The sequence below is a fragment of the Struthio camelus genome, chromosome 2 (assembly GCF_040807025.1).
Source record: "Struthio camelus isolate bStrCam1 chromosome 2, bStrCam1.hap1, whole genome shotgun sequence".
Taxonomy (NCBI): Eukaryota; Metazoa; Chordata; class Aves; order Struthioniformes; family Struthionidae; genus Struthio; species Struthio camelus.
Window position 1 is genome coordinate 135,091,128 of NC_090943.1, and position 24,880 is coordinate 135,116,007.

At 40.9% G+C, this 24,880-nt stretch overlaps 1 protein-coding gene across 2 annotated transcripts in view; it reads left to right on the forward strand.

The window, feature by feature from the left end:
* The first annotated feature begins 468 nt into the window (after nucleotides 1-468).
* Nucleotides 469-24,880, forward strand: part of CA8 (carbonic anhydrase 8) — a 49,195-nt gene continuing 24,783 nt past the window's right edge. Inside the window, exons 1-4 of one of the 2 annotated variants that reach the window (XM_068932633.1) lie at nucleotides 469-680; nucleotides 943-1,134; nucleotides 5,048-5,172; nucleotides 24,195-24,290. In XM_068932633.1, coding sequence (XP_068788734.1) covers nucleotides 602-680; nucleotides 943-1,134; nucleotides 5,048-5,172; nucleotides 24,195-24,290 — 492 coding nt within the window. In that variant the 5' untranslated portion in view covers nucleotides 469-601. The remainder of the gene's footprint in view (nucleotides 681-942; nucleotides 1,135-5,047; nucleotides 5,173-24,194; nucleotides 24,291-24,880) is intronic. The other variant, XM_068932634.1, reaches the window with a different exon arrangement.

The window sequence follows — 24,880 nt, forward strand, 5'->3', positions numbered from 1 at the left end:
GCTCCCACTCACCACGGTCGCAGCTCCGGCTGCCTTTCCGGGTTGCTCTTGGGGACCACAGGGCCCCCATTCCCCTCGGGTCACTGCCCGGGGGAAGAGTCCTATCGCGGAGGCCGCTTACTGCCCTTCCTCCCCGTGAACGGAGCAAACCTCCTCCAGCTCCCTGCCCTGCTGCCGGCCGAGGGGCCGGCAGAGCCCCCCGACCTCCTCGAAACGGAGGGGCCGGAGCAACACACCCGGCAGCCGCCTGAGCCAAGGGGTCCCGACCGGCGGGCATCGGGGGGCTCCCACCCTCCTGGGGGGGGGGGGGGAACAGCAAGGGGCCGAGCTGCCTCCCGGCTGCCAGGGCTGCAAAGAGGGGCAGCGGGGGGGGGGGGGGGCGGCGCAGCGGCGGCCGCCGCCCGCGGCTGTTGCGCGCCCCCGATGCCGCCGCCCCGCCCGCGCCCCCCGCGCCGCCGCCGCGGGGGCGGAGGCGGAGGCAGAGGCGGAGGCAGCGCCGGGCCGGGCTGCCCGGCGGCGCCCGGCAGCCTCGCCCCCTCGCACAGGCACTCGGTCGCACACGCCGGCCCGACGGCGGCGGCCGCCCCGCGCCCGCCCGCCCATGGCTGACGGCAGCCTCGTCGAGGGCGCCGAGCCCTGCCGGCGCCGGGAGGACGCCCCGGAGTGGGGCTACGAGGAAGGTGAGGGGGTGGCGGGCAGCGGGACCGCACACGCGAGGCGGGGGGGGGAAACCGCTTGCGCGGCCGCGCCGAAACCGCCGAGAGGAGCGGCCGGAGGCCGGCCGGCAGCGGGCGGCGGACCGCGGCCGCCGGCAGAGCAGCGCGGAGCCGGCCCGGCCCTGCCCTGCCCTGCGGCGGCCCGGGGCGCGGGGCCCGGCCGGCTGCGCGGCTGCGCTGCGCGGGGGCGCCGGTCTGCGCCTCACGGCTCTTGGTTTGGCTCTAGGGGTCGAGTGGGGGTTGATATTCCCGGAGGCCAACGGGGAGTACCAGTCGCCTATTAACCTGAACTCGAGGGAAGCCAGGTACGACCCCTCGCTGCTGGAGGTGCGGCTGTCGCCCAACTACGTGGTGTGTCGCGACTGCGAGGTGATCAACGACGGGCACTCCATCCAGATCGTCCTGAAGTCGAAGTCAGGTAGGGCGAAACACCGCTTAGGCGTTGCCAGTAAAGTCAGAACGAAGGCCGAAGCTCGTATCGTCGTCTTAAAGGCCCGCTGTAGGCGCGTAACCGAGCGCAGCACCGCTAGCTGCTGCCAGCAGCCGGCTGTTGGGCCCGTCCGGCGTTGCTGTGGCCTGCAGGAGGGCTGCTGCTGCTGTCGGCCGTCGGAAGAGGGCTAAGCTTTGCCACAGGGGCTGGAGGTCTCACCTCCGCGCTGACGGCCCGTCAGGTTGCTTTGGAGGAGCTGCAGCGTTTTCTTTTGTGGTGGTGTCATCTAGTTCGCTGGCATTAACAGTTGTCCACATTCGGAAACGGTCCAGCTTGTCACTCGGATCGCGGGACGCCGCATTACTTTGTAGAGCTGGCAAGTTTTGTCCTTGCTCCAAAGAGCATGGAAGTTCTCCATGCAGTTGAGTGGGCTGTGATTGCTAACTGTAGACTTCAACAGTTTGTTTAGGACAGATACTCCAGTTATGGACACTTACAGTGTTGATAAAGAACAGGTTGCAAATTGGTCCTCGCTTCTTAAAGAGTTTTTCAATAGCATTCATCAAAGACGAACTGAAAGCCAATAAAAGAAACAGTTCCAACTCAAATGAAATTGCAGGATCTCTTGACTCAGACCTTTAATCTAGATAACCTATTTTATATGAAGGAGATAACTGTCAGGAAAGTAAGGAGATCCTTTGTGTTTTCCAAACACTGTGGTACTTCTTCCCCTGTGTTTGGAAGGGTTTTTAAGTCATTCTAACCTATGTTAGCTAGTAACAGCCTTTATGGGGCAATTAAACAGCTAAGCATTGCCAAAGCCATTCCAACTTTTGTTTCCTTCTGAGATCCCAGGAGTCTTGGGAGCAAGGAAGTCGGTTCAGTTTTACACAGAATTTTTTGAAACAGAAAGGTTTCAGTTACTTTAATAATTGTTTTCCCTTATACTTCCCTTTCATGCTAGACTCTGTATTGTATTGCAAAACAGAACATTCTTTCCACAGAATTTTGCAGATTTCCAATGGAATAGTAATTTCGTACTTCCAGTCGGTTTTACTACCTTTCTCGGAAGCAGAGCTCTGTTCCCAGGGAACAAGGTTTTCTCTGCAAGATCTGAAAGGTTCTTGAATTCTCTTGCAGAGGAAGTAAGACTGACTGCAAACATAATTGCTTGCATGCCAAAGTGCTAATCATTCCACCCTACCTTTTCCAAGGGAGGTTTGCACCTTAATAGCAATAGTATAAAAATAGGAATAAACCAACACACCTATATGCGTGTGCAAAAGCTTTGGAGGTTTAGAGGAAGGAAAGTACTTCTTTTTAAACTTGAATACAGTGATGCCAGACTGGTGAGTGTTGACATATAAGAAACAATGTGAAATAGAATACAAGTTTATGATTGAGGTATGGCACTAGGATTTAGGAAATCTCAGTGTAGTTTCAGCTGTCCTTGGATTTCGTATTACATAATTTCCTATTCTCCATTTGTTGACTGGGGATAATTTTTCCTTTTTTGGGAGGTTGGGACAACATTTGTTATCCCTTCCTAGAAGAGAAAAGCTATGTTTGACCTAGTATCCTGGCTAATTTTCAGTGACTGCGGAAACTCATGCAGCTTCTCTTCCTCACAGGGGATCTCTGATGACAGGTCCGTTTAAGCCAGGTTATTTTAATGGGAACTGCCGAGCACTAAGTGCTTTTGAAACTCTATCCAATTAATGTGTAAGAGATTGCCTTCTACTGTAATTTTAACAGCCAAAGAAAAACCTCCTGGTAGAAAAAAATAAAATGATTAAGATACATACTAAAAATCAGTTTGTCGTTAGTGATGATTGATTTTCAGAATACACAGTCCATCTGGAATTCCCAAATCCTGCTTGTTATTTAATTGTAAACCTTTTTACAGGCTGCTTCCCGTTTGAGCATCATACATATGTTAGGCATTAGCTGGAAGAAGTGTGACCAAGTGTGTACTGGAACTGTATATTGAAAAACCTTTCAGAGGATACAGAGACTTCTCTTAAGCCAGCGGTGGATTGCACAAAATGGTTTCAGAATCATTTTCTAATAAGGTTCGAAAATTACTGAAAGGCAAAGAAACGTTAAACACTTCATCCACTGACAAAGATCAAAATTTGATGAACAGCAGAACAAAGATAAACGTTCTTCCTACATTGAAATACTTTTATCCTGGGATCTGTGTTGTAATATGAGCCTCAGAAAGAAACTCTTGGAAGCTCGTGCAGGTCCCGAACTACATCACACAGAGAACATTTGTTCTAGTTACATACAGGCAGGCATATGCACTAGGAACAATAATTTAAATTGGAGAAAACAGTCTGTTTTCCTAAAAAAACAGCATTAATAAAACATCCTATTTCCCTACATTCTTCCACGTTTCCCAAAAATACTTTAGCTGAATGGTTTCCCTCATGTTCATCAGATTTACGAGTTTTCATTATAGGATATAGGTATAGGTAGAGCGAGCAAAGATAAAAAAGGTTTAACGTGCAAATTTGAATCTGTAACTACCTTTAGGATGATTCATTTTAGAAACCCTGTTGGTTGTTGGTTATGGCATGTCGTTAAGGGAGGATTAGTCTGGGTATTTCACTTCTTTTCTGCAGAGTAATTGATGGTGAAAAGACCAATTGACAGTTTTCTTCCAGTTTTTTTATAGCTCTCTATTCTCATTTTTGTGTTTGTACAGTTGCAATATGATTCAATTGCTGAATTGTACTTAGTAGTATTACTCTATGACTTGTGCTCCCAACTAACTATATATATACATATACATATATAGAGTATGTGTATTAAATGACATTAAATGACATTTTATATTATGGAACTGTCATTGCTTAAAGCTATACATTGTGCAATTAAATAATTCTTATCCGTTATTAGGTATTGTAAGAGGTCCATTCAAAGTCTATGATATGGAAACTAGAATTTAATGGATTCCAAGGAAGACGAGAATGCCCTTAAAAATCTAGCTTTGGGTAGAAACCCAGTACTCAGTGATTTCAGCAAGAAGTTACCTACAGCTTGCCAACTGTATTTGGTATTATTTGGTCTGAAGCAGATTAACAAATTCCTGGACAGAATGCTTCTGTTAATTAATTCATAAGTATATTGGGACTCATATAGGTACGATTGCTTGTTTTCACTGCTTATTTTTATGGTGAAAGGCTATATTAATGCAAAGGAGTTGAGTTACTATATAGGTTGGTTTCTTTGTCTTGCAATTGTGGACAGATGCTGCTAAGACATTTTCAGTGTTTAAAAACAGCATGGCAGCCTAGAGCTGATTGTAAGTAAGGTATGTTGTTGCTACTGCATGGCAGGATCAGTTGTATCTGCATATGAAGGCATTCTGTATCTCAGAAACCTGACAGGTGGTATATGGCTGAACATCTTTACCTAGCAAAATATTGGCAACCAAAAGTTTCTATCAGTTTCCATGACTCACGGCAAATACAGGTGATAGAGATTAAGCATTTGGACAAGTTGGTGGTAGTTATCAGTTTGACTCAGAACCTCTTCACCATCTGTTTAGAACACAGAGCTACTCTCTTGGTAAGAGTTTTGAACTTATTCACTGCCCTAACTGATCTTTATCAGTGTACCTTTACACCTTTACAATGCTTCTATTTTGTGTTATGACCAGCTGTTCTGCCTCATAAAGCTAAGAAAACACCATAACAGTATTTTCACAGTTGTGTATAACTGCATGAATTTGGATGCCAAAAGTTAAGGTATCAAGGCTGTCCGCTTTTGTCCTCTCTAATACAGTCCCTAGTAAAGAACCTTGCAACAATCTCCCCAGTGTATTTGAAAAAATATATTCAGTGGCTTGTCTGCTTGGAAAGCTAAGTGTGTTACTGTTTGTGTTCTTTTCCAGTGTTAATAGGCGGGCCGTTACCTCGAGGACATGAATTTGAACTACATGATGTTCGATTTCACTGGGGGAGAGAAAACCAGCGTGGTTCTGAACACACAGTTAATTTTAAAGCCTTTCCCATGGAGGTAAGAGTGATGCTGCATTGCATAAGACCTGTTAAACGCACAAGGTTTACAGTCATAGCCTGAATTCCTGGTATTTCAAAAAAGAAGTTATTTTAGCTCAGCATTTCATTGCTTTATATTTCAACCAAAAAGCTTACTTGCTGAGGTGTGCTTTAGTGCAGGTAAATGAGGATATGCATCTGGAGTAGAATGCCTCCAGCGCTCATCACATTGTGTGATGAATTGGTCATAAGGTTAACTTGCAGAATTATTAACTTCTGTTTTAATAATATTAGTGTTCTAACAAGATCTGCTGTTTCAACACTTCCTGTCACCTTGACTAATAGCTAGAGATGGGGAGAAATAGCCACTAGAAATATTACTGTGCCGAGTAATAACAATTTAGGTAAATTTGGAGTAAGCATATGGTAATTTGCTCATGAAATACTTTCAGTATCTGAAAACTGAAGATTATGTGAGATTCTTAGTTATGTTCTTTCGTATCCCTATGCATTATAATTGATGAGACATGAGCAAAGTGATAATGCAGTCTGAAAACTTTCAGCTGTTCATGGGGTGTCAGCTTGGGCTTCTAGGCAAATGAAATACTAGGACCCATTTTTCCTGCCCTCCAGCAGCCGTTCTTCCTGTTACTTCACTATTCATTGCTTCGTTGCTTACAGTCATCAAGCGGTGGTTTGGAGTACCCCTCAGTCCTTGGGCTTCAGTGGTAGCTGGAACCGATACCCACCCTGATGTTTGGTGACTTCAGTTATGCATCTTTTATTTCATTTGCTGTGCACTGTACCAATTTTAAAGAAACTGTCAAGATTTTTTTTCCAAGTTCTTTGAATTGTTTTTGCCTTGTATGTTTATGATAATCCCTTGGGAGCCTGAAACTCTATTTCCTTTTTATCTGGAATTTGTTATTATAGCATTTTTCACAAGCACCAGACTACTGGAATAGAACAGCTTTATGGAAGAGAATATAAAAAGTATTGGCGCACATACTGCAGAACTAAGCATAAAAAACATGCAGACTTACACCATCGATCTAGTTCATAGAGTTGTTCAGGTACCAGCTTTAAGAGTGGTGGATGAGATCTTGGTCTCCGTTTTTGACTATTTTGCATTAGTCTATCAAAATAAAGCCAATATAAAGCCACTCATACTGGCTTTGCAGGCTGATTTCAGACAGCAAATCCTGGCAGTACAGGAGATTTACTTTAATGCGGAAGACTGACCAAACAAAGTAAAAGCAAAGGAATAGCCTCTGCCTCGGGTTTACCAGAGTGTGGGTTATGTGGGCGGCAGGACCTTCTGTCTCAGGGTGACACTGCAGTAGCCTGGAAGTAATTTGTTCATTATGAAAGCTCAGTGTTTTTCCTCAGGACTGATACAGCATGTAATGATCAAGAAATGTTGATAGGAGCTATGTCAAGCAGTGTGCTTGGGAATCTAGCTGGTTCTGCTCTCTTCTTATTTATTAAGGATGACTTCACAGACAGTCTTGGTGGTATGTAGGAACAGACTAGTGAACTCTCCAGAAACCCCAGAATTCTCTGCTCCCTTTCAGTCCAGGGAGAAATAAACTTGACCCAGAGATGCAAGTCAACTGACTTAATCAGTCATAAAGGGATTTCATTCTTCACCTACTTCAAAAGCAGCAGGGCAGCTGCACAAACAAAATGCTGGCGCCACTGAAGAATATCATCTCAAGATAAGTGAGCCACTGTTATCCTGCCTCTTGCATCTAAACAACTTTCAGCAAAACTCTGATCCTAAGAAATAATGGTGCAAGAAGTCTGTAGCAAACACAAATACACTTTAAATATGGCATGAATATATAATTTTGCAAACAGATCCTCATGCAGATTAATTCTTCTAGTAGAAAATGGCAGTGTAGTTGTCACTGTTGTATCCAGAGTCAGCTGCACACAGGTGTACTGGCTGGACTGATTCATCATCTTCTGCCCTGTGTTGCATAAAAAGTGCACAGCAGTCTGGCAGATGAGTCTTGCTCCATTCTGCTAGATGCATAAAGAGCTGCTGTATCAAATCTAGCTAAAATTATCCAAATCAAATATTATACTTGAGCAATAGTAAAATAAGTGCTTGTAACCACTGTAAATGTTTATGGAGCAGTACATCTAAGACTCCAGAGTGGAAGATTTTCCATTCCAGGGATTGCCCCACCCAATTGTTTTTGCTGAGAAGAATCATTTTGATCAGGGAAATGGGAGAACTATTTTCTTGACTTTAGCATTAGCTTGCACTCTAGTTTGAAATCAACATATTCTGAGCACATGCTAGGTTGGGTTTTCACTGGACTGGTAGACACACAAACAGTTATAGAACGCCTGTTTTGGCTATATGCAAGCACTTTGGGGGAATCCTGTACTAAATGCAAAATAAGCAGGCAGATCTAGTGGAGGAGATCTAGGAAGAATTTTTTCTTAAGAAGCCTGAAATGAATTTATAAAGCAAATACAAAGATTTTGAATTCTTCTCCCTTTGTGGAGAAGACAAGCCAAGTGGAAAAACAGTAATATAAGAACAGAAGCACCTGGTTTAACTGAGTGCATTAAGAATACAACGAACTAGGCCCAGATTGTATGTTCTGTTACGTTATTATAAATCCTGAGCAGTTCTACCGAAGCCAATTTAGCAACTTTGAATTTGAACAGATCTATCTGAGGTAACTATTTAGATATGTGTAATTATTGACTGAAGCAGCAATTTGGTTTTAAAACTGAAGGTTTTAAGACTTTGTTTTATTACATTGGCCCAGATATTTGCAAAACAGCTTCAGACTATCAGTTTAATGATCTTTGTAAAGGATGACTTTGAAAAAGAGTGCTATTTTTCAAAGTCTGGAAGAGAACTACTTCTTCACTTACTTCCATAGGCTCGTCACCTTTGATACCATAATTGTTTTGATAGGAATTCAGCAATATCCTGTATTAATTAAGCAATATCCTGTGTCTCTTAATGCAGCAATCTGTTATTTCTTACTAGACAGCTGGGGCCTTTGCACATGGTTAGGATACTTAGATTCATGGTGAAATAGGTTAGACTTCTCAGCTTGTGAAACCTCTGGAACAGCTTCTCGAACTAATTTACATTGGAGAAAAGCGTTGTTCATGTGACTCAGAGGCTGATTTCATTGTTATTTTTATTTTTATCTGAAGTTTAGCAAAGACTTGTTTTCCACTTTCCTTGACTGAAGAAATCAGAATGTTGTAAATAATATGTAAGTGTTATCATTTTCACTGAAACATCTGTGCTTGCAATTAGTCAGGAAAGCAGGAGAAAACAGAAAATGGTTATCACAGGTAAATATCGTAGCATGTCTTTTTAAACAAAAATAGAAGTGGCATGCTGTACATACTGGTACAATACTCTTCTCTTTGTGCCATGAAAATAAAAAAACACAAATGGCGTTCTTACCTTTTGGCCAGAAATTGGAAGGAGACATTTGTGCAACCTTCTCCAGGAATCATTCTCAGCAAGTACTTTTACTGTGCATAAGTAGTGTTACTTTGCCCTTTGGCTACCGCTTGTGTTAAGTTTTTAATAATGGTCTTAACAATGAAAGATTGTTTCTTGCCAACAAACGGAACAAGGTACCAAAGGTTAGACTGCACTTTACAATACACATTTACACAGAGCAGTAAAACCTGCGCTTATAGCCATGTATGGGTTACCTCAAACTGATTCAGGTGTAAAAAAAGAGGACTTTTCCACATCTTTATTCCTCGACCTCATGCCGCGAGTATGTGTTGGAGGAAGGAAGAAATGAACTGATAAAGCTGAGGCTTTCTACCTCATCTTTGCCGTATAGGCTGAAGATAGAGGGAGACAGAAGTAACAAATTACTTCTCATCTCAGCCATCAAGACATTTATTCCTAACAAGGTTAAAATAGCATCTAAAGGCAGCCAAAAATGCTGCCCCGTTGTACCTGGACGCTGTGTAAACTTAGCATACCATAGTGCCAGGCCCAATCAGCTTAGGGTCTATAAAAGGCAGGACAGACAGCAGGAGAAAGCAAACCATATGATGACATCAGTGCTGTTTTATGATAAGTTTTACTATGTTATTAACTGCTTCTTTAAGTGAAGGCAAACAGAGAGAAAGTTATGCCTTAAAAGCGTCTCCTCCTCTTAGTTACTCACAATGTGGTGTGACTGAAGGCCCAATCTGACCTTATGGAAACAGTTGTTTTCAGGCTGCTGCTCTGGAATAAAACTGTGTCTGGGAAAATAAAACAGTCCTTTTCACTGACTGTAGTGTGACCAGGAGGATAATTCTCTATAATCCACCCTCTTCAAAATGTAGGATCGTATTAGCTCTCAACCACGTGAAAGCTCTCAGTAGAAGAGAATTAGCAGAAAATCATATTAAGAATGTTTATAAGATGAGCAGGAAGATTAAAAACTGTATTATTATCTATCCTGCAGTTTTTGAGTACAACAGAGTAAAACCCAGCTGCCTGAAGGACCAGAATCAGTTCTGTGCTGGAAGAAAGATTTTTCCTTTATATTGTGTAATGAAAAGCAAACTAATTCATTCTGTAGTCTCTTTCAGAGTTGGTGGAATACCTGCTGCAATGTGATTAAAGATTGATGTGATGAAAAGTAAAAAAAAAAAAAATACATTTCACACTCCCTCAGTCCATTCTAAACCTTTACGTTTTCCTTTGTTCACATGAAATGATACCTGCCTAAGGATCTCATCAGACAGAGTTTCAGTTGTAGTGCTTCAGTTTAGAACATTACCTTTATACTTCTCTACTCTCAAATCTTTACAGTCTTTGGTTTGGGTATTTCTGAGTGCCCAGATCTGAAATCAGGCAAGAAGGATTTAATTCATAATGACTATAGTTTCCAGTATGTGAGCCTAGTCCTCTGATCTGTAGGATTTTTGCTAGTCACTTTAATGGGACTGTGATCTGAGTCATAAACCTTATAAGATAAGGTTTTGAACCAAGGACTAAATCCTGTTGCCTTGATTGGTTGTATTGATTCCCTATTGGTGAAAAAAAAAATGAATTCATTCTCTTTCCTTTGGCAGCACAAGGCCTATGAATGAACTAAGTCATGCTTAGGCAGTTATGAATTTAGTAGGAGGCAAAATGAACAGAATCCAGAATAGTTTACGTAGCTTAGTGCTGAGGTCTGGAATTCTGCTTAGAAAATGTCCAAGTTTTCTAGTGGAAAATTAATTAATTAGGCTTGGATGATCATCTAAATTTTGGAATTATTGCAGATGAATGCTTTGAGGCGTGATTAAAACGGTTCTTATACAAAAACTAATTACATTCATGCATTAGATATTCTTTATATGTCCTATATCCTATATATTGTGTATCCTTTATAGGTTATGAATAGCAACAATAATAGTTTAAAACAGATATGCTCATTGGACATAGTCTAATTTTTGAGTGTATGATTATAGAAAGACACAGGAGAATCAGGCCGTTATATAAGCAGATGTTTTCAGTTTTATTTTCCATATCAGTGCTTTTTTATAAAGAAACAATCTTCTACACATTATGCTTTTACTAGCATAATAATAATACTTAGCATTGCACAACACTCCATGGGCAAAATTGATCCTGGGACCAGTTCCATGGTTGTCACTGAATTGCGTTGCATGTGATCCTAGCCCTATATGTGCAGTGTTCTAAGTACCTTTCTGGGGGTTTTCTATGTATCATATATTCTGCAGGGTCCTAACTGATGGAAACTTTGTTTGTTTTTGTTTTTCAGTGGTACAAAACTGGGAGGTCTCTATTCTCTCCCGGTGTACTAAAGGAAAACTGACAACAAGATAAAAACAAAATTAGCATCATTATAGAAGCACAGATAAGCAGCACATGACTTTTGAGATTACTAGTTGTTAAACTCTGTCAATATTACATTTTTATTGTTGTTGAGGGCTAATTTGCCCTAAATAGGCACACTCAGTCTCTGAAGTATACTTTGTTTCTAGGTAATTTGTCAGTATGAGCTTGAACTGGCCCTTGTTCTGCTTGGTCATGTGTAGTTTGAATTTATAAGAGGATACATCTATATGCTTTGTAGTGTAGGAAGTTCTTCATACTTCTTTGTATGAAGAAACCAGGTGTAAAAGTGGACTGATATGCTAGAACAAACATACTTTTAGCTTGGCTAGTCTCTGAGAAATGCTTATTTAAGCTCTGTGGAAGAACGGTATATATCTTTAGATGTGGCACCTGTGATTTTCTTTCTGAGCAAAATCTGCAACTTACTTATTGGATTGTGGAAGACATACAAGACGTGTGAAGAAGAGCATTGACAGTCTGTCCTGAAATGTCTTTATCCCTTTATCTGTCTTCCAAGCATCATCTTATTTCCAGCCAGTCATATGCAGAACAGGCTTCATGTCTCCTGCACCTAAAACTGTTTTGAGGTGGCAGTTGCTATAGTCTGTGATTTATAGCTTCTACCAGTAGAGAGAACTCCAATACTCTTTTAAGAAATAAGCAGTCCGAACTGCAAATGACTGGGCGTAATAGGAAAAACTCTTCTAAGGAGAAATGTCAGGGAGGGAGAGGAGTTTAGTAGAAGAAAATGAGAATGAGAGGGAAATGAGAAATGAATCAAGAGAAGAGCTGTCTTCTGTGCTCCCTGTTTCATCTTACCTCCGCTTCTTGGTTCACTTCTACCAAAAGCTGAAGGCCAGTGTGCACCAAATTTTCTTGCAATCATACCAGGCTAGGATGTAACATTGAGTCACAGCCTGTAGTAACAAGTCTTGTGGCACTGCATCCTGGTTAAGGGAACCAAGTGACCCTGAAGGCAAAATAGCTCTTAGCAATCCCTGTCTGTAGCGGAAGCAATGTAGCCTCTGATACTTTTTCAAAAGCTGCAGATCTTTTCCATTCCTTGAGCTGAAACATGGCTCTGCCTTCTCCTTACTTTACGCCATCTCACAGAAGTATCTTGCTGACAGTGCTTGCACTCACGAATATTGAGACTGATATCATGATATCCCTCATTGTAAACGGCAATCCCAACTTTAACAAGGTGGCTGCTTATGCTTTCGCTCTGCCATGGGAGAAAACCTTGTATGGTCACTTAGAAGATGAAACTCCTGAATAGGATTTAAGCCCAAGTTTGAGCACAGCAAGCAAGATAGATGCCCAAGTCTCTTCCCCGCCGTCTTTCTTTGCTGTCTGCCCTTGGCCTGTTTTACTTCATACTCTTAATTTCTACCATGATCATTGTTAGGACTTTGTTTGCATCTTGCCTCAGTTTCCTGGTCTGTCGTGTCTTGGCGCGTTGCCCTAACCACTAGGTCTAACTATTTTCCTAACTAAAGACCTGTCACTAGTGGAAGAAGCTGGCAAAGGAGATTCTTTCTTTCCTCCCTTTCCAGGCTGTACAGTTGTGTCAGGACCAATTCCTAGGTAGGCCCCAGTATGTGAGTGAATACTCTAAGAGGGCGATAATAGCTTTGCAGTGCTAGTTTAAAACCAGAGGTTCATGTTATTAGTGCTAGTGGTACACACCTGTCTCTTAACAGATAAAAGATAAAACTTGTAGATGATGTAAGAGCTGAAAAGCTTTTCAACCACCTAGGAATCATGAGCCAGTTCTCTGTCAGTTCTGAAAAAGACCTCATGCGTGACTGTGGTCAAATACTTTGACCTTTCTGAACTTTCTTTTCTTAACTATTCACTGGCAACAGCAGACCTTGTCTCCCTTATAGCTTAGGCAAATACTAAGGGAGATATTATTATTATGATTCCTAGGTGGTTGAATTCTAGTAAGATTTGCAGAGATTGCAATACCAAAATATGTAATTTAGGTTGTAAATCCCAGTTTAGCAATTTAACTACAAGCTCTCTGATGCCCTAGTTCGTAGACTCTTTAAGTCAGGCCGCACTGTTGCCAGTGAGGTAGTCTCATTCCTGCCTCCCTATTGTGCCAGCATTAAGCCACATAATGAACTGGATTGGGGAACTGTTCAAGTCCCAAGAACAAAATTCTGGGAGTTTAACTTGTTTGTGGAATTACGGGCTAGAAGAAAACTAGCAATGTGTAAAAGTAAAGTAAAATTCAAGAGAAACTGTTGGAGATGGATAATGAAGTTCATTATTCAATGCAAACTTGGCCAACGTTAAGGAAGAAAAACTGAGTTTCCTAGAAGAATGTAGTACAGAAGAACAACTGCTCACTGGAGAGCAGTCAGCGTTACGACTTAAGATAATACGCAGCTGCAGCCTCTCGTCTCTCTAGAGAGACCCTTAGCTTTGAAGTAGACACAAAACTGTGGAATTCAGATCAGTTGTCAATAAAACTTGGAAGAGAGAACATTTTTATCCTACCTTCATTAGAGAATTTATTGGTGAAAATTAAATCAGTGATTTAAATCCTTCCACATATGAACAGTCTCGTTTTAAATCTAGGACAACAGAATGCAGCCAACACTCTATGGAATTGGGGCTGCTTATATTAAATGGCTAGTCATATAAACAATACTTGCAGAATTAATCACTTTTTATTTTCCTTCTTCTTGATGGCATTGATAGCCTATAATGTCAACTGTTCTGTGAGGTCGGCTCTTTCCAAGCTTTGTTCTTTCTAACCACAGAGAGATGAAATCACATGCAGACACACACATACACCCACTCAGATTGGGAAGAATCCAGAGCAAAAGCAGGATGGAAGGTCTCGGACTAAAATCCTTGCCTTTTCCTTCCTAGCCTTTATAATAAGTTCAGGGGAAAGAAGCAGCAAAGTGTGAATGTATGTTTATTCCAGTTAGCACAGGTAAGGGCAGACTCGAGACACCTCAACTCCCATGTTTGTTGGGGCCTCACATGATACTGGGGAACATGAACCTGCTTTGTGGAGCTCCTTGCTTCATACAGTAAGCAGCAACTTGGTGCAGCGAGGAGCCTGACGTATGAAGGTGACTGTAAGAACTATGAAACTTTTTGTTTTTCAGTGAATTGGTTGATGCTGAAAGACAGCAATCAAGGATCAAGGATGTTTTGCCTATTTCATTTCTTTTCTTAGCCTGTATAATATTTATTACAGTTGAGAAAAGATTTTATTTTTGATTAGTTCCCATTTTATTTTTACCTCATGTGCATGCCCGTAGAAATAAACAATGCTTGTGCTTTCAAACAGGAAGAAAAATAAATATGCACAAATTACACCATCCTCAGTTTCCCCTATATCTTTATCTACCCCACTATTTAGCTTTACAAATGCTAAATCCTATAAGGCAGAAACAGACAATTCTACTGTAATATAATTTGATAATTTGTAATAATTTGATACATTAAGTGTAATGTAATTATTTGATATGTAATGCCTGAAGGAAATATTATTCTCCAGCTGTTACTCAACAGTCTACTCTCTTGCTTGAATAAGTGTAACATTAAATTAGGAATGCTGCTGTATTTAAGAAAGTTAGCTTGTGAACAATTCACAAATAGAAAGATACGGTTTAATTTAATCAACAAACATGAGGCAAAAGCAGAATTATTGGGGGAAGTATAGAATACAGTTTATAATTACCCCATAACACTGTCTAACATTATACAAGTTTCCAAGGAGTTTATATACTTAAACATGAGAATGTTTGCAGGACTATTTCTGATGATGCTTTGCCAATGATTTTCCTAAGAAACTGCCATCAATCTGATGTCCAATGTCAGCTGCCTTCTGTGAGCTAATGAGAGGGAGATATTTTGGATATTGAAGGCCTGAACGAAATGAAGGGGTCTAGGTGGAATTTGCAAGGCAAAGACATTGCAATGTAAAGATATTGATGTTGTGGTTGCGTTAACCATGGAGGTAGTTAATGCTCATGTCTTGCCTCCCCATTAGTGCTGCAAGGACTGCAGTGGTGTTTGGCTCTGTGGCAGCCTCCTTGTGCGGCCTTCCTGTTTCCTTACCTTATATATAGTGGAATCCTCTCTCTGATGAGTTAGCCCATCTTTGCTTAGAATAAGGATACAAAATTTTGACCCATTTTTTCCCTTTTTATTAGTTCTATGTTGATTTACTGTCCTTAGTTGTTTAGCTGCTTTTGCCAGAACAGTAAAGAGCACTGTTTGCCTTTTTTTTTTTTTTTTTAAACAGATCCTATTAATTTTTTTTTCAGCTTACTGTTTGTAGCTGTAGTCTTTTGAATCTCTCCATACATGGATGTTCTTCCTGGTGTTAATTTCATTTTTCAAAGGACCAGCAGTTCTGCATCTTATATGCAGTGAAGCTAGTGTATGTGATTGAACCGTTCGGAGGAAACACAAATCACCGGTTAATAGTAGATATTGAAGTGTTCTTATTATTCTTTTTCAGTATGGCATACCAGTGTAGATAGATAGTGCTACAAGGAATTTACCGCAGTTACAGCTAGAGCTTCTCCAGAGATGTTGCAACCAATTCAGCAGTCCCACTGTTCCTTATCTTTTCAAGGGCACACCTGAAGTTATACCACACAAGTACCTAGGCTACTTTTGTTGTTGTTTGGCTGTTTTTTGGAAAGAGCATGTGTTTTGGAAGGTGTCTTTGCAACCCTTCCTTTTATTGTCTAATCAAAAATCATTTTCTTTACTGCCGTGTTACAGTTCAGTCCTCAGGATTACTCTGCTCTCTTCCATAGAATTGAGCGTTTATTCCTGTTCTGCCTGTTTTAACTCTGAACTACCTTCTAATCTAAGATATATGATATCTCACACTACGATTGCAAAGTTATCTAAACAGTGTCTCTAGGGTACCTTGTGTTCTGCTCCCAACTTGATTTGTTGCTTCCACCTATTTTCTCTGATTTTAGACTAAAGGCTTCTTTGTTCAGGAAATGTCACCTTGTTCTGTACATAGCCTGCGCCTAACCTCCTGACTAAACTTCCTAGATGTTTAGGCTTTATGTAACTCGTAGCACACAGAAGTTCCATCAGAAGTGCTTTCCCTTCCCCCACGTTATAATAATTAGGAGGTTTTAAACTCTAATGGTGTTGTCGTCAGTGTTTCTTTGTGCTGCTTTCAGCCTATCTTCCTTAGGGCTGACCTTAGCGTTACTTTCCAAGATGGGCGCAGGGTTTCCCCTGTGTCTTCCATGTGACAACAGTCTGTATCTGAAATTGTAAAGGAGGTTTAATTCCTACTGAAATTCAGTGGCGTTTTGGCACTCATCTACCACAGAAGCCTTGAAGTACTCCCTACAAACCTAAACCAGGTACACTGTTTAGTATCCTAACTACCTCAGCTTCTTCCTCTTCTTCTTCTTGCTTTTGCCTAGAGCCCATGCTCTGGTTGTTTGATTTCATTTGCATTTGCATTTTCAAAGCAAGCATATTTACCTTGGCTGAACTGTAATGTTTAACCATGCAGGCTTTGTTACTTTATGGGTTTTTGCTTTATTTTCGTGGCATGGAGTATGTGCATGTACTTCTGCTTCTCCAAAGATTATTTTCAAATAGCCTCTGTATCAATTTCATTAACTTTAATTTCCTAACCCTCTCCTTCAGGCTGTTAATAACTAACCTTCTGTTTCTTTTAATCACCTTTCTTGAAACAGAGTTCTGTGGTCATATCCTTGGTTGGGTCCCCTTGTGAGGATTTGGAACTTAATTACTGTATGTTATGGTCACTGCCAGCAGCTTAGTCAATTGCTTCCTGAAACAATTCAGTGGCAAGTTAAGTATCAGCTCATAAATTATTACGCATATGTATAATAGCAAGACACAATCTTTCCACATTTTGTCCTCATGTGACATTATTTATGCAAATATCTGGATTATTGAAATTACACATCATCGGTGTACTACTAGGCTATCCTCAGTTTCATTTCATCTCCCCTCAAACCAGGGGAGAGACTTTATGCTGGCCATAATTAGGTAGCCACTACTGTTCCCTCTCCTCAGCTTTTATGGCATGCTGTGAATGAAACTGGAGTGTAATGATCCCTAACAAACCTGAGCTGGGCTAAGAGAACAGTTCTTGACTCTACAATGGCTAGCAGAGCAGCTCTGAAGCTCCTTTAATTTACATTAAGGAGATAGATTCATCTCTAAGATGGCATTTAGGTGGAAGCATAGGTGAGATTCAACCCAACTGTCTTTCTCAGCAGTGACAGAAATATAGCAAAGAGCTATATGCTTAAAATTTCCAGACTACGTGTTTTAGGTGCAGCTCTGGTTAAGATGCAGTGATGCAATGTCCACTTAACTTTTAGTCTTTTAAGGTACAGCTTAAATGAATTGAAAGAAGAACTGGGAAGATATGAGAGATACAGGAAGGGGCGCAATAACGTATCTCAAATCTTTAGAAGCGTTCTTGGCCCGTAGTATTACTAGGCTAAGCAGACTTTTCTGGAGCTTGTAACTGCTAGTTGCCCAGCTAACAAGAATTATCTGTATAACCTAGTTCTGGCTAAGAAACAAAGCTCTCCAGAAGGTTAATTGACACTTCATGGAGCATGCATTTAAGAAAGAAGCTTTTGTAATAATTAACTCTTTACTAAAGAGTAAGAATGTAGGGATTGGAAAAAGTGTAATGGGTGATTGTAAAAGCAGCATGGATTCAAGTAAGCCTCGTGAAGATAATATCACAGTGAGATGTTCTAGTAGTTTAATATGCAGATATAAAGAGGAACTATTTTAAAGTGACAGTCTTTTATTGTGTATAGAGCACGAAAAGGAGTTTACTGAAGATAATTATCCCCTATATCACAATCTCCTGTAGAAGGAGCACAATGGACTGTAGTTGTTCGTTAGATTAAGGTAGGAGTACCTAGGCCAGGTTAGGTAGATGTTTCATGCTGCCTCAGCTGCTGGAGGTTATGTCAGGCAAAACTCCCTTGCAGGCCTGGTTCTGATTAAACTGAGGTCAGGAGTTTTGCTATTGGCACGTTTGCCATAGACTCCAAGAAGCTGTGCAAGTCTGTTTAAGTTCTGCACTGCCTAGCTTAGCCAGTGGAAACACTGCACGTTGAACAGCATTTTATAGAGATCCAAATAACAAATTAGGTTCTAGAGTTTCCAGCCTCTTCTCCGTGGTGCCCAGCGACAGGACAAGAGGCAATGGGCAGAAACTGAACCACAGGAAGTTCCATCTGAACCTGAGAAAAAACTTCTTCACTGTGAGGGTGACAGAGCACTGGCACAGGTTGCCCAGAGAGGTGGTGGAGTCTCCTTCCCTGGAGATATTCAAAACCCGCCTGGATGTGATAGGCCTGGGCAATATGCTCTAGAGGACCGTGCCTGAGCAGGGAGGTTGGACTAGATGATCTCCAGAGGTCCCTTCCAACCTAAACGATTCTGTGATTCTGTTCTAGTAATTCAGTAATAAGTACTCATAAAGAAAGCAATAATATTACATGAACTACTTTTTATGTTAGCAGGTCATTCTGAATTGTGCAGATTTATAGCAAATTTATGACGTTCAAGTAAGTATCCTGTAAGAGTGCAGAAACATTTGAGCACCGAGTCCTCCTTTCCTTACTCAGATATGCCATAACAAAAGATAAGCTGTGATTTTTTTCAGAGAGCATTTTCCTATAAAGCGTCGCTTGTCTCATATTTGGTCTGCAACTTGGATAACAGATGCACACCAGCATGTGGCAGTAAGGGACAAAGCTAACAGTGACTTTCCTGTCATTGCAAGAACCAGGTAAACATAGGTGAATGACAGAGGGTCTGAGAAGGAACTCTTACAATCAAGAGTCATCATTCTGGCAGTTGTAGGCAATTTCTGCTTAGGTTCCTGCATATGGAGAGGGTAGAGCCAGACTCTTCCCAGAAGTGTGAAAGGGCAACAGGCAATGGACACAGGTTGCAACGAGAGACATTCTGATTAAATACAAGGAAAAAAATTCTTCAACCTGTTCATCACTGGAACAGGTTATGCAGCGAGGCTGTGCGATCTGTGTTCCTGGAGATCCACAAAACTCAATTGGACAAGGTCCTGAGCAACCTGATCCAACTTTGAATTAGTAAATAACTTTGAAGTTGGCACTGCTTTGAGTAGAGGAAGAGGAGTTGGACCAGCTGACCTCCAGAAACCCCTTCCAGTGTAGATTATCCTGTGAGTCTTTGATTTTGTGTGTGAGCTAGGACTAAAATAAGGCCAACAACAGAGCTTAACAGATCACGTTTGTTCTCAGTGAACTTGTGACCCTGTAGAGTTCCACAGAGCAGGTGGTGCCCTCGACAGAAGGAAAAATTTATATGCTTTTTAATCTGTTTTTTATTGAGATGAACTGGCTTCCAGAACTGACAAACCTACTAGCTCGTATATAGCTTTGACTCTGTTGCCAGACTCTGTCGTTCCAGTGACTCTGATTCTGTGTCACTGTACCATCCCAGGGCCTTTTCCTTTCCTCTCAACATAAAAGGTATTTCTGTGGTAGAGAAACTTAAGTGTAGAGTTTTCATATGGCTATTGATTTTAAAGCCAGAATCCCCGGTCCTCACTCAATTTTGAAACAGTCCTGATTTGAGACAAGCCTCTAGTTATTGTCAGTGTCAGTTTGTCCTGAGCAGCGACATCAGGATTGGGATCAATAGTCTTTGGCTTGACTGGATGAAGATTGAGAAGATACTCAGATTTTCTTCCGTGCAGAAGAATCATTCTGTGTGCGATTCACTTTGCTACCTGGAATAATTTCTTAATCTTTCCTGTCAAGGAGAGTCTCTCCAGCTGTTCGCAGAACAAATCAACTTCATCAGCACTTTATTAACAATTACCTTTTCATAAGGCTTCAGTTCATCCAATTTGAAAGAAGTCACCACCACGGCAGTGCAATTCTTTGATTTACAGTAGGAATGTTAAAATGCTCCAGATTATTTTTTTAGCCAAGGGAAAAATGTATTTTCAAGGGCTAAGAAGTTTCTCACAGCTTTGTGACTATTTTCTGAAAGTATACTGTCTGGCACCTCTAAGCTAGCCATGATAATCAGTAGCAGAGTAGTTGAGTCATTTTGGCTGTATAGAAACATCATAATTACTGAGTATCAAAACACGAGCTAACAACTTGAACAGAACCTTTCCTACTGTGCTGACATGTGCAGCGTGTTTGCACTCTGAATGAAAACCATACAACGGTAAGCTGCCAATACATTGCAGCTGATTATTTTAAAAAGCACATAGTTGTGTTCGTATCAGAAACTGGCACTCCTTATGAGTAGGCACTCTTTATATAACTGTCTCAAATCAATGTAAAACCGAAGGTTAGCAAAATATGGATAAGTAAAAAGCATGGCTCTCTGACTATAATTTGCTATGTGTAAGATACGGATGCACGGGTGTGCAGTTGACAATGTACATGGGCATTGTATTATATTGATAGTTTGAAAAGCTGTAAAAGCGCTGGGGTCTTTCCCTCTGTTCACGTCTGATTCCAATTAATATTAACAGGAGTTACTTGCCATGTTGTTTGTGGACTCTAGTCCCTAGAGATCAAATTTTGTAATGTTTGTTGGCTTTTTGCCATCAGTTTTTTTTTTTCTCTAGGGTATCTGAAATTTTCATCTGCTACCATATTACAAATAAGAGCAAACAAAAGGCAGTGTAGCTCCAGAGAACCACACAAATACATAGGTTAAACCACAGTTTGAAAAGGCAGTTTCCTAAGAAACTTTTACTCCTTCCTTTTTAATATTTCCTTTTTTAAATCCGTTTTGTATTTACTTAACCACCCCTATCTGAGCTACATTTTTCATAATCTATAGAAGAATTCATTTGATTGGGCCTCCATTTATTTAAGTGAGCATTGACATCTGTTTAATTATTTAAGTGTGCATTCACAGGCTTATCAAAGGTAGAGCAGAAGATGCAAGCCCTATTGCCCTAGGATGTATTATATGATGTATTATGTGTTATTTTCCCATTAGGTTACCAGATTTAGGACCGAAGAACAGAAGCAATATCCTATATGCTTATATGCTATTATATCCTAGAATATGGTGGTGTCCATCCAGTACTCTGTCTCTAGCAGTGGCAATAGGAGATGTTCTTTGTAGGTAGAGCCCAGAAGCCTGATCACATTTTGTTGTACCCCCAGTCATCTACAGTCATGGGATTAGTAGTGCAAGAGGCTACGTCTCTGCCTGTTCCTTTAGTATGTGTTTTTGGACCTGTTGTCCATAATTTGTCTAATCCCTTTGTGATCCTACTGATACTATCCATCTCCACAGTGTTTATGGCAGCAGGTTTACAACCTGCATGGAAGAAATAGATTATTAACCTACTGTAAATATTCCTACAGCTAAGGCGATGGCCTGTAAATGCTGGCCTGAAGTCTGTTCCACCTTGGGCTTTAGAAACCCAATACAAAATGATGGTTCTTCTTCCAAGGAACCTTGGGTGCAAATATAAAGCATCCTTGAGGAGAATGTCAAAGTTATAAAACCTTTGCACTAAAAAAGTAATGAGCGTTCCTTTCAGTGTCTTCACTAATGTTGACTACTAAACCTGAACCTAGTCAAGGGTTGTCTAGATTAGCCTTAAGTACTTCCATTTTTTTTGTCTTTGTCGTGTATGTCTCTGTATTGGACCGTCTTGACCTCTCTTGAGCTGGTGGGAAGGAGGCCCTGAGAGGATGCAGAAAAAATTCCTTGCCCGTGTAAATGGCAGACTTAAAGACATCCCAAGAATTGGGTAGCTAGTACTTACTCTCCTGTGTCCCTTGGAGATGTGGGAAGAAGTATTGGCCCATTTGGAATGTCCTTTGGAAAGCAGTTCCAGCTGCAAGGAATTAGGCATTATGTTCCCCGGTTCAGGGCAGCAGCTAAGAGTATTTTCCTGCATGTCTTCCTGTCAAGCTGTTTATGCTGCTGCACATTCTTGTCCTAATAATGATTTGTAGTATTATACAGAGGTTTGGGACAACAGTCTGTTTCTAGATGAGCTAAGGTCATTGTTGGTGCAGTCTGATGCGCGTGCTCATTTTCCTCTCACTGAAGCTAAGCATTTTTCTCTCAAATCTTCAGAAAACAACGCAGTTGCCAGAGTGCAGACAAATGTCAGATTACAGACTTTACCTCCAAGTGACTGTAGCAACCTGCTGAATGTCACGGCAGCTTTAGCCAAGATCCGCCTGTTGACATAGTCAAAGTAACGGTCTCTTTAAAGTTGACTATCACTCTCAACACTATTGTTCTAATCACCAAAGGAAAAGCCTACTTTTGACGTTTCCAACAAAATTAATAGCAGTGCCATGCAGCATTGTTCTCTGCAGCACCAAGGACGTGGCCATCACAGCTGCAGTCACTGGAACCTTATTCTTTCAGATGTGCCCTCAGGCCTGTCTGCAGCTCACTCACTTTTCCTTGTTACTGTCGGGATTTTGGTTAAGATGATCAGACTGCCTGAGCTCCCTCTAGTGGATAATTAATACCTGCACACTCCAGGCCTTTCTTGGAGAACTACAATTCCTTAACCTGTTCGTTTGTGTACCTAGAAGTTTTGTAGCCTTTAGCGAGTACATTTGCATTAGTATTCTGAGGTGCAAATGAATTTTTGAAAAGTTGTAATTTTTCCATTTTAGCACAGCAAATGCCTTTGATCAGCATGAACTGAATTATTTGTAATGTTAATTTGAAATTTAATTTGATATACAGTAGTTTCATTTAACATTTTTATATTGAGCAAGATTTTTGAAATAACAGTCATCAAGATTAGTGCTCCAGATATTCATCAGAGTTGAAATAAGGGTAGGGTGAGGAATTAATCTTGTGAATGCGGAGGTCACTGAGTGAACCCATGCTAACTAAGGGGCAATAATCACTTCACAGAGCAGTTACTGGGCAGAAGTGGCCCACAAAATAGGAAGATATGCTATCTGTTTTAAAAACTAGTTTTACTGAACCTGGAAACAATATTAGATAAGAGGATGGCGTTTTAACTTCTTAGGCACATGATTGAGCAAAACATAGATCACTTGATTCTACAACAGGAATTAAATTTAAGAGTTTGGTTTTTTGGGGGTGTTTTATCTATGTGCAAAAGTTGTTGGCAGATAAACTTCAAAGAAGTTGTGCTTAGGGTGTTGAAGCTCTGCCATGTCACAGAGATTACATTTTAGCATTAGCACTGGAAAAAGTCATCTGTTTGAGAAGCATATTACCCTTCAGTACATAACTTTATCTGTTTGTCCATCTGTCTATCCATTCCTTCCTCCCTGCCTTCCTTCCCTCCTTCTTTTCCTTCCTTTTCTCCTTCCTTTCTTTTCTTTCTATCTTTATGCCTTACTTTCTTGCTTTCTATCTTTCTTTCCATTTTCCTTTCTGTTTGTCTGTCTGTTAGTCTGTCTTTCAGTACTTTTCTCAAATGTCACTTCCAAAATCACTCTGGACAGCTGTGTCACTTTACTGCCTCACATATATACGTGCATTAACTCATATAGGCACTGCTACTTTGTGGAAGGTGGCAACTGATGGCTCTCATTTTATTCTTTAGCAGCCCTTTGCTGTCCCTAGAGCTTGTTCTCCAGCCATTTTTTTCTCCTTAACTTTCTTTCTATTTGACCTTTCCTCAAATCACTTCACCTGCTCTTACTACTGACATTTGAGTGGCTCGTCCTGGGAGGTGATATGTGAGACAAGTGATATTAAGATAGCACAGTCAGCCAGCCAACTGTACGTCTGGACAACCTATATCCATAATCTACTCCTACCTGCGAAGAGAGGTGGCTGGCTGAGAGGCAGTGCTGGTGGGTTGCATTGGCTGAGCTTATTTCAGTGCCCAAAGTGAGAGAGCTTGTTAATCATCTTTAGCGTTGTTATTCCTACCTTTGTTGCAGGTATTTGGTAATGATTATAAATCACTTTCTCTGCAGCTGATCTTTTTTCTCATGGCTTTCCTGATGTTCATAGTAAGAATCCATTTATATATACCTGCACAGCCACAGGCATGCGTACATTTATATTCATGCACACACACACACAATCGCACACCCACGGAGGCTTTGTTAATTAAAGTTAACTTCCTGATTTTTTTTTTTTTTAATTGCAAAACATGTTTTCTCTATTGGTCTATTTGCACTGCTTTGTTTTAGCTTCATCTAATGCACTGGAACTCCACACTGTACAGCAGCATTGATGAGGCAGTAGGGAAGAAGCACGGCATAGCTATTGTTGCTTTGTTTGTGCAGGTAAGATTCCTGTCTTGCTTATCATGCACTATCATTTGTCTGAGGAAAAGGAGTTACTTTCTGTTTTCTTTCATTTTTAATGACATTTTAAAATAAAACAATGTATGACTGCAGGTATTCAGAATATTCAGAAGATATTTCTGTGTCATGTGTTCCATGCACGTGCTAAATAAGCAATTCTTGTTTAAATAGTATAGTTGAAGTATGTTAGTTACAGAATGGAAAATACAAAGTCAGGCCTTCTTTCTCTATGACTCTGGCTATAAACAGACCTCTAGTCTCCATTCCTCTGAGGGCAGAAGGAGTTATGATGTCCCCTATAGCTCTAAGGGGGATGTAGCTGCTTTACTATCTCTGTAATGTGTTCTCCGTTCCTGGCCAGGCCCATCGCTCATGGATTGAGAAAATATGCAAAGGTAAAAAAAAAAAAGCCTACTAATCCACTGGCACTGCCCAAAACTGTAGGATTGTGTAGGATTATTCTTCTCTAAACACAGGGACAAGTATGTTTCTTCCTACAGGAGAAATGTGCCGTAGGATCGTATTACTTCTTCAGAGACATCAGACGTGACAGTGTAATGAGCGATTGG